Genomic DNA, 14,340 nt, shown 5'->3' on the forward strand with positions numbered 1-14,340 from the left:
CACTGCTGGAAGTTGGCACGAGTGAGAGGAAGGTAACGAAAAAATGAAGATCTCTAAGACAGCCATTCATTGCACCAAGAAAAAACAAGCCGAAGATGGTACTACCAAATTGGTAGTTGGTCGATTCTTTGCTGAGGATCACAAGGATTGGACTGTTGATGATTGGGCTTTGGTTTTCTTCAGTGATGAATCCAATTTTCCATTGATGCCCACTCCAACCAACTTGCTGGTTAGAAGGAAGCCTGGAGAAGCCTACAAACCAAACTGTCTTGCCCCTACAGTAAAACATGAGGGTGGACCAGTGACCATCTGGGGTTGCCGTTTCAGTATGGGTGGAACAGAGAAAAATGCAATTGTGTGACGGGCAAATGAATCAGGTCATGTACCAGGCTCCTTTTGAAAACAGTCTTCTTCCATCAGCTGGAAAGCTCTTTCCTGCCTCCATTGACTGGATTTTCCAACAAGACAATGCCCCTTGCCAAACAGCAAGGTCAGTTAAAGCCTGGATGGAGAATCAGAACATTAGAACCATGCCTTGGCCTGCTCAATCACCAGATCTTAATCCAATTGAAAACCTGTGGAAAATCATCAATGTAAAATGGAGAACCACAGGCCCAAAAATGAAGCAAATTAGTTTGAATTTGTGCAACAGGAATGAGCTACTGTGACAGCAGAACAATGTCTGTAGCTGGTGGAGAGCATGACAAGACACATGGCTGCAGTCTTCAAATACAATGGTTATGCAATCAAGTACTAACTCCCATGTGTATCATGTGACTAAAACAGACGGAAAAGAAAACATGGAATGCCTAAAAGTACTGTTTTTGGCAGTGCAATGCCATAGCTATTCATTTAAGAACTTAAGAAGGGATTTTGGTCATTATCAAGAAAACCATGGACAATGGCTAGATATGAGCTGTGAAATTAAACTCTTATGAGCTATTTTTGTTATATTTGTCCAAACAAATGTACTTTTAGTGGTACAAGACATTGAAATGAACAAGAAATTGATGAAAACAAGGGTGGTCTATTAATTTTTTCCATGACTGTATACTAGTATATACAAGGTGAAGGGGGTGCTGTCCAGTCTGATTGACTTTTTCAGTGCAACAGCAACCTCCTTTGGTTCAATAGCTGCCAAACCTCTGTAATGATTTCATACTTGTCCCTGTCCAACCTCCCTCTGTGTCTCATATGAGCACAAAAGCAAGCAACTGCTTATTTATATGTGCTTTATGTCAAACAATGCAGTGTTTTTGCGCATGACTTGGTTGTGTTCATTTATTAACTGTAGCATGCTCTCCTTTGAGGTACTGTGACAGCATTGAATTGTGTCAATTTCATATTTAACTGAGCACCGTAGTTGTTTTCCAGTAAAGTAGTAATCTTACTAGGTTGGTTGTAGTAACATCTCCTTATTACCTTTGTCACAGCACAAATCTGAACTGCATTTCATCACATTAATGGATAGGCACGCAGAAACGAGGTTCCTGAAGCAGTTTAGGGAAGACTGTTTCCACCATTTAGCACCAAGGTTGGTCCAAAAACACAGAGCAAAATCCATTTTTACTTTGTTCTAAAATTTCACATCAATTACAACCTGAAATGTTGAAAAAAATTACTTTACTGCATCTTTACCAGCTCAGATTAACGAGACTCACCAATAATATATGTAATCTGGATTTGCTTTGACAAAAGTTTGACAGGAACTGAAGTTGAACTTGCTGCTTCCAGCTGATTATAGGACTATTTGTGGAGTTTCTTTTTACATACAGGCATGAGTACCAGATATATTTAACTATGTGTAACCTCTACCATACTCGCCAATGTCCTCTGTTTACATTAATGTTTTTTTATTCTGATGCCAGAGGTTGGGAAAAACATCTTAGAGAACTACTAGTTGCTTTCTAGAATAAACAGACAAGGGACTGTTCAAATTCAGCTGTTTGGTAGATGTGCTCAGAGGCATGTATTTTGTAAGGGTCCAACAACAATTGACAAAACCAAACAATTACACTGGTACTGCTTCAATCAGGATTTTAAGTGAGTTGTCTTGACTCAACAGGTGAAACTTTGGTCTCCACATACTCAACATTCTGTAGGGAGTTTCACGATCTCTTTAAATGTTTCTCACCTGCACTTAACCAGTGGGTGCTCAAGGTATGACTAAAAAACAAATGACTATAACTCATAATTTAAATAAACCTACACTATGTGTTTTAAAATCATCTTCACCATACAAACAGGTTCTTAATTTAATGCTAACTACTTTGGTCTTTTGTCTTCCTTTTAATCTTGAGATAAATTAGCTCGAAGTCTCCTGTGTTTTTTTTTTTTTTTAATATTTTGTGGTTCTGCTATGAGAGAAGCACCCACTAAAATGTATAAAATTCTCACTCCAGAGAGATAATTCTGTGCCTGGGAAACAACTGAAAGAGAGAAACTGTACCAAGTTTGGCAGAAATGGGAGTTTAATCAGTAAAATCAAATGCAGTGCTGAACTCTAAAAGCATCTGCTCTCCACATCCATTAATCATCAATGACTTATATGCACCAGTGCAGTTCTGGTAGAGTGCTGAAATAATCAGATTTCTGATTGAAAACAAGTAGTGCCAATGGTGTCTAATATTGAGGAATTCATAATATACTTTTCACTCTACGCTGTGGACAGCATCCTCAGAGTAAGCAAATGTTAAAATTTTGACATTTTCACCAAGTACTAAGTTTAGTGACTTATTTTATTTTTTTGTCTGACATTATATCAGATACAGTTGGGCTGAATATGAAATGGAGCCTTGAGACTAAAGAGTTTAGGTTTCATGTGACTTCTAACATGTAGTTTCAGTGTTTTTCACCGATCTGAGCGATTTACATCTAAAAGGACCTATTGTATGACAGAAGCTAACACCAATCAAGTAGAGTAATATGACCACTGACAGGTAAAGTAAATAACACTGATTATCTCTTCATCATGGCTCCTGTTAGTAGATTGGATATATTAGGCAGCAAGTGAACGTTTCGTCCTCCAAACTGATGTTAGAAGCTGGAAAAATGGGCAAGCGTAAGGATTTGAACGTGGTGACAAAGGCCAATCTATGATGAGTGGTCAGTATTTATCCAAATTGGTCCAAGGAACAGTGGTGAACCAGTGACAGGGTCATGGGTAGCCAAAGCTCGTTGATGCATGAAGGCAGTGACAGCTGGACTGTGTGGTCCAATCTAACAGATGAGCTACTGTTGCTCAAACTGCTGAAGAAGTTAATGCTGCTCTGATGTCCACCAACAGTGAATATCAGACCTGGACCACGGAGCAATAGAAGAAGGTAGCCTAGTCTGATGAATCGTGTTTTCTTTTATATCACGTGAATGACCTGGTGCCTTGCTTACCTGGGGAACACATGGCAGCAAGATGCACTATGGGAAGAAGGCAAGCCGGTGGAGGCAGTGTGATGCTTTGGACAATGTTCTCCCGGGAAACCCTGGATCCTGCCATCCATGTGGATGTTACTTTGACATGTACCACCTACCTAAGCATTGCTTCAGACAATGTATACCCTTTCATGAAACTATATTCCGTGATGACTATGACCTTTTTGAGCAGGATAATGTGCCGTTCCACGAAACAAAAAGGGTTCAGGAATGATTTGACGGGCACAACAACCAGTTTGAGGTGTTGACTGGGCCTTCAAACTTCCCAGATCTCAATCCAATGAAGCATCTGTGGGATGTGCTGGACAAACAAGACCAATTCATGGAGGCCCCACCTCACAACTCCCATGACTTCAAAGGATCTGCTGCTAACATCTTAGCATCAGATACCAACGCACAGCTTCAGGGGTCTAGTGGAGCCTCGACAGGTCGCTGCTGTTTAGGCAGCAAAAGGGGGACCAACACAATATTAGGCAGGTGGTCATAATGTTATGCCTGATTATTGCATATCACATAGTAGGCTTGAAATTCAAATTTTAAACTAGTTTTGTATAGCCTTCCATCACCCTGTCCATCTGAACATGGCTGACTTGCCAGCTTGTTTTTCTCTTCCACTTGTCTTAGAATTACAGTTCTTGCAATACAGTGCTTTGAAGGCACCACTCCTCCTACTGTAATAGTGTAGTAAACACATTATATAAAAATAATGTAGTATAGGTAATAGGTAGCTGCTTTGTCTTTATTGTTGTTTAAATATTTTTTTGTAATGTTGTTTTTGATAATGAATATTCATATTTGCATCACTGCAATTTGATTTATGTTCATAGCTTTTCTGTTAGCAGACAAATCCCCTGACTGAACTATGACTTTTAGCAGTCCTTGACAAAAACATCTGGAGGACAGTTCCAGCTGCTAATTACATAATAAACTTTTGTTCTCGTCAGCTGCAAACCTTAATGCAGGCATGAATTAAATTTTTGCATGAAAATGCACCAAAACTAACAGAGCAGCCCTATAATAAATAGATACAGCACTGTATTAATGACATCTTACACAAATACAGACACACACTCACAAAAGAATGGTGTTTTGATGTTGTTTATGCAAAACAAAATTTCATTTTACACGGAAACCCATTTCCTTTCCAAACATTTAGAGTAACTGACTAAACCTCTTTCATGCTGAGTAGAGCTGACTGCTCTGATATATAGACTGTCATCATTCATTTCCTGCCTCATTGACAAATAAACTGATAGATTTAATATGTTATAATTGCCTTCTGTCCTCATTTTTCCTTTTTTTCCCCTCCCAATTTTCCTCATTCTTACTATTCTTTCTCTTCTCTCCTCTCCTTTCAGACCAGTGGATGGCCTTGTCCTGTCGTGGAGACGTGAAGGGCGTCGGCTGTCCGGTGGGCGTCGCCTCGTTATTCCTGCTGCCACCTCTTCTGACACCGGGTTGTATGTTTGTGAAGCGTCGCGAGGCAACAGCACCGTCAAACCCGTAGAAGCAAGAGCACACCTCACTGTAATGGGTAAGAAAAAAAGCTGTCACTCCCATCGAACACACAGTCGGGTTTCCATCACTTCAGATGACATTATATTGACTTAAATTAATTTCCCAGTGATGTATCATAACCTGAACCATCACTACTTCTTACCTAACCTCAACCCAAGTCGAACCATAAATCGAGTCTGCATACTAAAATCGAATGATGTACATTACAGGGATTTTTTGTCTTCTAAAGGGAAGCAGGTCCCCACACTATGACTGTAAATACATTTATGTCCTCACAACTTGAGTTATACTAGTTGTCGCACACTGCCTAATGTAATTATACATGATTCTCACTAATGCTTTCAACATGTGATTAATTTCTTTTTTATTGTCGCACTTGTCTTTCTTGTACATTTTTTGCTCTAGGCAATGTTTCATCCTGTTTATTCCTCCATTTATTCTTACTTTTCTCCTGGTAGCGTGACTGTAAACACCCCAGGCAGTGACTGTCAACTACAGGACTACTGGAGCTAAATCTGCTGTCCAAGCTCTCAAATATCACATCCATTGTAGTCACAAACAGCTGTTGCATCAATGTACACGCAAACACATGCATGTGTACTCGTGGGATACATGCATGCGTGTACCACCAACACACAGGCCTGTTTGCCTGCGAGCTAAATTAGTTTTGTTCCCTAGAGTCGGCAGTCAATAAGAGAACACTGAGAGCACTCAAACAACAGCTCTCTCTCGTCACAATCCGCTCCTGTCCTCGATGTGTGTGCGTAAATAGAAAACAACGTACACGCAAGCAAGGAGCATGTGATCGATGAAGCGAAACTTTTCTTCCCCAGTTTGTCAGCGTCTTTTTGATCTGCTGTGATTGTCGAAGGAGCACCTAAGCAGAGAAAGCGAACTACCCACGCCTACAGAATACTCACTAGTCAGAAAAGGCCTGCCTGAATATTTATATCCCACTCATTCTCTTCTCTCTGTGCCCCCTCACTATCTACCACCAATTTTTGTACTCACTGCCTGCCTCTTTCTTCTCTCTCTCCTCCTCCCCCCCCTTCTGCGTTATCTTCCTTCATTAGGCCAGCAGGACTGTTAAGGTTTTGCCCAGCAGGGACAAAGTCTGAATGCATTCATATGTATCAGAGTAGAGACTGATGAATACATTGGTGCTGATCCTCTTTTTCTGCTATGGGCTCAACAGACCTTGATGCAATAAAAGGGATTCCTAAACAGAATAGTGTATGTCTCTGTGTGAAAGGAGACAGCCTCAAAGGTATTCATTATTCAATTTCATTCCTTTTCTGCTCCGATCCACTAATCAGAATATGTATGACACTGCATCCTGGTGTTGTGTACTGTACAGGCGACTACTGGTGCAAACAACAATATATCTGTTGTTGTTCTCCATCTTTGTTTTGCAGGCAGGCAGCAGGGAAACCGCCAAAAAAAAGCCCAAAACCCAAACCCAGCCACCCAAACACATGGTGTTTTGTTGTGTTTCATCATCTAGGTTCTTGCACTCACCTGACTGAAAAGGGATTAATGCATCTGCGTTATCAGCGTCACACCACATGGCTGTTACTCACCTCTTGTTTCCTTGTTCTCTCCTCAGTGCATGCCTCGCTCTCTCTCTTGTCAAAAATCACACCAAATTGTGCACAATAAGGATAAGAGATGCACACATGTGTGGGTTTAAAAGTTAACCGTAAAGAAACTTAGAAGTAGCGTAGTCAAGTTAAAATGAACGAAGCGCCAACATGGGACTTTACAGTGTAGCTGTCCGTACATACATACGGCTTGATCAAACTTGCAGTTTGTCTTCTCTTTTCTTTTGCCTCTTCAGTTTACTCCAGCAACGCGTGAAGGAACAAAAATAACAAAACAAAAAAAAATCACTGGGGGAAGGGGATTGTTCTTTCAAGTACAACAGCCTTAAAGTGACAGCAATGTCAAAACTTTGTGTGTTGTTGCTGTATACAAGTATGGAGCCCCAGAAAAAAATGTAAAAAGAAATCCTTCTCTTTGTTCACTTAGAATTGCATCTTTGCGGCAGACAAAATAAACATCCATTATTTTGTTCATACACTGGGCACTTTATCTTCCTTAGAATGGTTTTTCAGTGGGAAGGTGCCACTACTGTGAGGAGACACTTTTCCAGAGATGTCAGACTGAAAATGAATTAGACTTCCTGCCTGCCTTTCGCATTCTCTAGATTTGCTGTGTCAATATCTCTGACTAAATATTAACAAATGTTTTTGAAAGAAATGGAACATATGCAGCAGCAGGTCATATTGTTAATGTGAAGCATTACAATAGAACACCAGAAGGCATATATTCACATTCAAATCAGGAGAGATTTTTCCTCATGGCTGCTGTCAGCATTTAGAGCAACACTGGGGAAGATGTTTAGAAGGAGCTGTTATTGGCACAGAAATGGAGTAGCTTAAAAAATAGGATTGTTTCCCTTGGGATACTCAGAGAATGTGTTTTTCTGTGTGACTGTGTGGAAGTCATTTCACCGGGCGTATGCACAGAAATTCTGCCTCGCAATGACACTCAAGACACTCAGGGCCATGACGGGAAACCATTTTTATTCTGCTGTGCCGAGTTCTCCACTCCAAGTCTCTTCTCTATTTAAGAATAAATACTTGGAGAGGGCGAACTCCCAAATCTTGTTTTAAGTTTTTCTTTTCAGCTGTTTAAAGCCTGAGGTTTTTTACCCTGTTTGAGAGATTATTATTAGTAGTACTTTAAGCCCTTGCTGTTAGTATTTGTAGTTCATTCTGACATGTTATTTCAAGTGCTGTTTTAAATGCTTTAATTTTTTTCTCTGCAGAACCACCCACTCTGACTGCTCAGCCCAAAAGGAAGACCTTTGCTGATCTCGACAGGAATGTAGATATCCCCTGCTTGGCTACAGGTACATTATCTGGATGTGTGTCTGTCAGCATATGCATGCATAAGGTCTCAATATACTTAAAACTAATTAACCACGCCTGACGTATACGTCAGCGGGATTACTGCATTCGCTTTGGTATCTGGCTGGCTGGGTAAGTATGTATGTGTGTGTGTATGTCCGTTCAGATATCTCTGCAAGTGCTGAAATCAGGATGATCAAACTTGGCACTGAAGATTGGCCTAAGGTCCCCTGCTCAGTTGTGAAGTTAGAGGTCAGCAGATCAAGGTCAAGGTCACAGGGGTCACTTAGCACATTTCTTGCATATTGCATCATTTGTGTAGGAAGGGATATACGTAGGATGATCAAAACTGATGCAGAGTATCATGCATGGGCATGGTTCACTTTTTTCTAAACTTCTTGTGACTTTTTGGTAAAACCGAGGCCAACACTATGTATGATTTTAAGGAGAGAGCATCCTAATGTATGTACCCTAATGTCGATCTCTACAAATCACTATAGCTTTATCTATCTCCGGTCAAGTTTCATCCAAATATAGAGCAGATTGTAACAGAATTTCTAAAAAGTTGACATTTTGGTGATGGAATTAGGCCATTTTTCACATATTTAAGAAATGCTGTACAGTGTATTTCTGCCTTCTTCATCTTTTCACTCATCTCGTCACATGTCAGGATGTATTCACTGAATCTGCATCTATTGCATTTTGCTGCATTTAGCTCCTATTGATACCTTTCCACCTCAGGCAAACATGGACACTTTCCCCAACATTAGAAAGATAAACCTGACAGCAGGCTTTTTGCCCACGGTTCCAATGTGGCTGTTTCAAACATGAATACAAACTTTTGCCTTTAAATAAGAGGGTTGTATGTGCGCATGCGCATGCGCATGCTACGTTCATAGTCGTAGGAAATTAAATCTCCTCTAATGCCTTTAAGTGCAAAAGTAAAAAAAAACCAAAAAACTAAACAAATCACAGTTTGCATTATTCACTTTAGCTCTTTGGTTTTTGAGAGTTTACATGCAAAAACTCCAATTCCTGTGTCCATATCTCTATAATTGCCACAGAAATGACTGGAAAGAAACTACTAAGTAAAGAAACGAGTACAGATACAAATAACTGATCATTATAGTAAAAATTTATTCTGATGAGGGACTCTTTACATAACAATCGTTTATTTTGTTGAAACTGATCTTTTTTGTGTAAATTTCTCTATCTTGCTTCCAGACATTTGGCCTGTCGTGTATAATAGTAGTAGTCTGCTTAATCTGTGTTATTGTTTAATCCATTATTGATTTATAGCACTGACTATTACTGAGTCAGAATTTTAGAATGGCTTTTGTAGCATCTTGCCACAAACTGTGTTCCCTCTTTATGGCATTTGTGTGACAGCAGACATAAACAAAGGAGTGAGCTGAGGTTGGTGCCAATAGTGATCACTTGAAAAATGGCTTGTGACCAAAACCCTGTGCTTGTCTGTTTCAGAAAGTTACAAAATTGGTGAATGCAGTTTTATATTTCTAGTGCTGAAAAGGTGTTGAGAAGGGTGTTTCACATGCTACTCAACAGTTCAACAGCCACTCAGTTCTATAGCATGCTGAATCTCTGCTAGCTTTAACCACCAAATGTGTCATAGAGCTAACGTGAGGACGCATCAGCTCCACGACTCTCCAGTGCTGAGCCTTTTTCTTGCAGCCGGTGGTCCTGCTGTTTTCTACTGTTTCACTCTGCTCTTCTGCTCGTGTCAAGGTGACTGTCCAAGTCACGTAATGCTGGGATTTGGCATAATTCATTATACGGGTGCATTAGTTTGAAGACTTCATTAACAGCGACTCTGTACTTTTGGCAGCACGAGCACATTGATATGCTGGGTCCAAGCCTGAAAATTGCACTTGTTCGCGACTCTTGTCTTTAAATGGATTACATGAAAACACTTATATGAGCAGGGCTGGACACAGCTCAAAAAACTGCAACACACTCCTCTCTCTCTCTCCCTTCTCACACACACTGAGTGAGTTTATGTTCCTCGTCAGTAATCTGATACAATGGCAGTGTAATTAAATAGCAGAAGCCTGAGGGGATGGAGGCAAGGAGGGAAGACAGAGTGTAGAGTGGCAGAGTGAGCGAAACAAGGAAGGGGTGAAAAATGCTTCAGCCATGTCTGTGGAAGCCTGACATTAACGGATTTAGAAAATGTGTGGAATTCATCTCTCAGACAGCCACAAACACTCACAGGTGTGAAGGGCTGAGACAGAGTAATTGCATGAGCCCCCTGCCTGTCACATCTGGCATGTCCATCAGACAGGTGGCAGCTGATACTGTAGATAATCGGCGTGCTGCTTTTGCCCACATCTTTTATTCAGACTTTTTTTCTGGCCCCTTCAGCCACCCTTACCCTACCACCCACACCCTCCAATCAATATATTATTAGCAGTCATTATGCCCGCATGCATATTTATAGAGACAGATTGGATAACAGAGCAAAAAGATTTGAAAAAAAAGAGTGTGTGTGGCTGATTCTGTAGGCGTTTCAGCAGTTTGCTCAGCGGTGAGTTCAGTTGGCTTGTTATTAAGAAAACTAAAAAAAATGTTCTGTCTGTGTCCGTTTCTTTTTGTATACATGCACATATGTAGGCGTGCCCCAGCCCAGGGTAGAGTGGTACAAGGATGCGGTGCCTCTTTCCAAACTGGCCAACCCTCGCTACAAGGTCACCGCGGCGACCGGGCTGACCGTTCGCCGGGTGCAGCCTGGAGATGGAGGAATATTCCAGTGCTTTGCTCGCAACGCCGCCGGAGAGACTCAAGCACACACACAACTCCTCGTCTCCAGTGAGTTTGTCTGACACACATACACCAGAACACAAGCTTGTATATGAACAACTACATCAACTTGGGTTCTTAGTATCTTTGTGTTCTTCTGTTTTTCTTATTTATATTATATACACTACTGTTCAAAAGTTTGGGGTCACTTAGAAAGGTCCTTATTTTTGAAAGAAAAGCATTTTTTTTCAATGAACATAACATTAAATTAGTGAGAAATACATTCTAGACATTGTTAATGTGGTAAATGACTATTCTGGCTGGAAACAGCTCATTTTTAATGGAATATCTACATAGGGATACAGAGGCCCATTTCCAGCAACTATCACTCCTGTGTTCTAATGGTGCATTGTGTTAGCTAATGGTGTTGAAAGGCTAATTGATGATTAGAAAACCCTTGTGCATTTATGTTAGCGCATGAATGAAAGGGTGAGTTTTCATGGAAAACATGAAATTGTCTGGGTGACCTCAAACTTTTGAAAGGTAGTGTATGTTTTGTGTATACCTCACCCCTTTAATTTATAGTTGTGTTTTCTTACAAATAGCCACTTGTGGGGCTAATACAGGATATTTTCTTCTCTTCTATTCTACATAAACTCACTTATGCTCTCAAATTCTGCTAGTTTTGGTGGATTACTCACTCTTTCTATGCCACTGTTGTCTTTCCATTTTACATTTATCAGACTGAACTCCTATACCATTGTCACTTTCTTTGCGTTGGTTAATTGATGCTGTAATTCTTTTTTAGACCGCACCTAACAATTATATTTATTTCTATTTATTGGTCCGCATTGTACAAATATCCAGAAATGAGCAAATTATCACAGTTAAGATGTATTGAATTATTTGATTTTTTTTTCAGGAACAAGTCAAATTCAGCTGTGTTGTTCTAACCATTCCACTTCACCCTCTGCATTAGGCCTAAACGTGTGTAGAATTTAGCATCAAGCATTAAGTTTCATCTGAAAACACACGTTCTGTGTGCTAATTTGTGTTTCAAAGTGAGTTTGAGTTGCTGGAAAATGATTTGTGCCCCATGTTTGTATTTTGATGAACCAATCACATTACCACCTGACAAAAATAATTCATTTTATTTTTTAGTTCAGTTATCAGTCAGTGTCAATCAAACACTCTACTTTGGCGTGATAATTTGAAGTGCGTGTCAGTTGAGTGCAGTTTTTTTCTAATTACAGAATTTGATTATAATTAGCAGTCCGTCTGTAGCTTCCACACTTCCACATTCAAGTAGCAGCGTGTGGTGAATAAAGCTTACCAGCATTTCTGTGTTGAGATCAGCACCGGTTTTTTTTTTTTTCTTGTTTTTGTTTGCCATTTAGCTTTAGTGTTGCTCTTCTCTTCACCCATCGGTCTCCTTGTAGTAGCCATCTGTCTGTCTTCTTTCTTCTCATGCTGTCCTCCTGTGTTTCAGGTATGGCCCCCACGTTTACGTCCCCACCCTCTGACCAAACAGTAACTGATGGCAACACGGCCCTGTTTACCTGCCAGACTAGTGGAGCTCCAAAGCCTGCCATCACCTGGAGGAAAGGTACCAATCCACATAGTCTGAGCACACAGACACACCGACATAATATGTTTGTAATTAAAATGCGCTCGACAATTTAATTACTTTCCTTCACCTCAAGGCTAAATTGTTATTTTCTCTGCTTCCGTAGGGTCACGGGTCTTAGCCAGCGGCTCTGTCCAGGTTTCCAGGTTCACGTTGCTGCAGTCAGGTGGTCTGCAGATTCAACCAGTCAGCTTTCAGGATTCAGGAGAATACACCTGCATCGCCTCCAACTCAGAGGGAGCCATTAATGCCACCGCTACACTCACCGTCTGGAGTAAGACACACAGACAGGCGCACTGTAGAAACAAAAATACGTTAAACTGCTTGATACACAGACACAAAAGAGACTAAAACAGACATGGAACACTAGTTTATTCCTGCCTGTCCAATCACATTAGCTCAGGATAGTGAACAGCCATGTGATTGGTTATTGATGCAGTGGGCTGATCAGCGAAATAATCATTTGACATGCCAGGTAAGAAGATGATTGATTAGCTGCTAAAGTTTTTGACTGGAGGATTCTGTGCATATATTTGAATGTCATTGCAGCTTCACATTAAATAATAGATTTTTACGTTCTACTAAAAACTGAGATAAATTTAAGCTGAGATGTGGCTACATCACAGGTTGACTTACTTAGAGACATAACAGATGCACTCTACTCTGCATCTGCATTTATTTCCCACCAGTGCTCCTTTTCTCTCCCTCTAAATCATAAGCAACACCTGAGTGGAGCTAAGCACCAGAAATGTGATAGACTCAGCTGTTTTCCACAACGTCTAAGTGTGTGTGTGATAGTCGGGGTGTGTGTGTGTGTGTGTGTGTGTGTGTGTGTGTGTGTGTGTGTGTGTGTGTGTGTGTGTGTGTGTGTGTGTGTGTGTGTGTGTGTGTGTGTGTGTGTGTGTGTGTGTGCGCGCGCATGTGCTGTTTATCTTCAATAATTCCTGCAGACTAATTCTTTTATCATTATTGTTGAGCAACATGCATTTAAATGTACACATTTCCAACAAGCCTCTGCTGTGTAATGTAATATAGGAGGAGAATGCTAACTAAATTTTATGTCATCCTCTAAATTTGTCCAACCTGTGTCCCTGCTCCTCCTCCCCCTTTCTCTTCCCTTCTGTATTTTCTTTCTATGTCTGATTTCTCTGTGCAACTTCAGGTCGCACCGTCATTTCTGTGCCTCCAACAGACCAGCGTGTTATCAAAGGAACCACTGCTGTTCTGGACTGTAACGCCACACACGACCCGAGAATCAATATCAGGTGCCTGATTGTCGGAGTGTTCATTTTTTACACACTCCACCTTCACATCTGATTATCTGCCCCATTTGAAAAGGCTTATGCTAATGTCTTTAAATGTACAAATATGTCCCCTCTGGCAGCTTCAAGTGGGATCGAGGCGGTGTAGTGGTCCTTCCGACTGGTGGCGGCCGTGTCTCTGTGCGCCGGGGCTTGCTTACTATTGGCCAGACGTGGTCAGGTGACATTGGGGACTACACCTGTACTGTGACATCACAAGCTGGCAATGATTCCCACTCTGCACGCCTCGAAGTCATGTAAGTTCAAACAATAATTTGCCTCAATTCAGCAATGTTTTATTCTGTTCCCTTTTAAGTCTTTGATTTACCACATAAAAACGTGCATGCATATATATATTTATGTGCATATTTATTTCTTCCCACGAAAAAATCATATCTTACCTTAACCCCTGAGACCCGATCTGTTGTTTGGTGTGCATTTTTAATTTTCCCGAGCTTTTTGGGATTAGTAGGAGCTGAGAAGTACATAAACAACTACTACTTTTGAACAGGATGTCATTTTTGATAAAGAATAATGTCCTCATATGAGAACAATGGTTTTATTTTACTGTATGATACAGTAGATTCACCAGTGTGTAACATTGTTTAAAACTGCGTTTTTTAATGTCTCAACTTGACTGCACAAAAACAAAATGCAAATAGTGCAACATTTGTTTAACTTTTTGTGAATTTTAATTTTCCTTGCTCCATATTACAACTAGGATCTAGCTGTTGATTCTTCGTAGCTTCTGGGTGAAACTGGAAATCTGAAAACACCAGTGGGCCAGCAGCAACAC

The 14,340-nt window shown here is 40.6% G+C and overlaps 1 protein-coding gene across 1 annotated transcript in view; it reads left to right on the top strand.

Moving 5' to 3' along the window:
* The window catches only part of LOC110965100 (protein sidekick-1-like), a 425,539-nt gene that overhangs the window by 289,033 nt on the left and 122,166 nt on the right, over positions 1–14,340 (top strand). Inside the window, 7 exon segments of the mRNA XM_051945333.1 lie at positions 4,788–4,963; positions 7,778–7,861; positions 10,491–10,685; positions 12,106–12,222; positions 12,350–12,517; positions 13,406–13,508; positions 13,628–13,801. Of these exon segments, the coding sequence (XP_051801293.1) occupies positions 4,788–4,963; positions 7,778–7,861; positions 10,491–10,685; positions 12,106–12,222; positions 12,350–12,517; positions 13,406–13,508; positions 13,628–13,801 (1,017 nt within the window).

This window comes from Acanthochromis polyacanthus, chromosome 3 (assembly GCF_021347895.1).
Source record: "Acanthochromis polyacanthus isolate Apoly-LR-REF ecotype Palm Island chromosome 3, KAUST_Apoly_ChrSc, whole genome shotgun sequence".
Classification (NCBI taxonomy): Eukaryota; Metazoa; Chordata; class Actinopteri; family Pomacentridae; genus Acanthochromis; species Acanthochromis polyacanthus.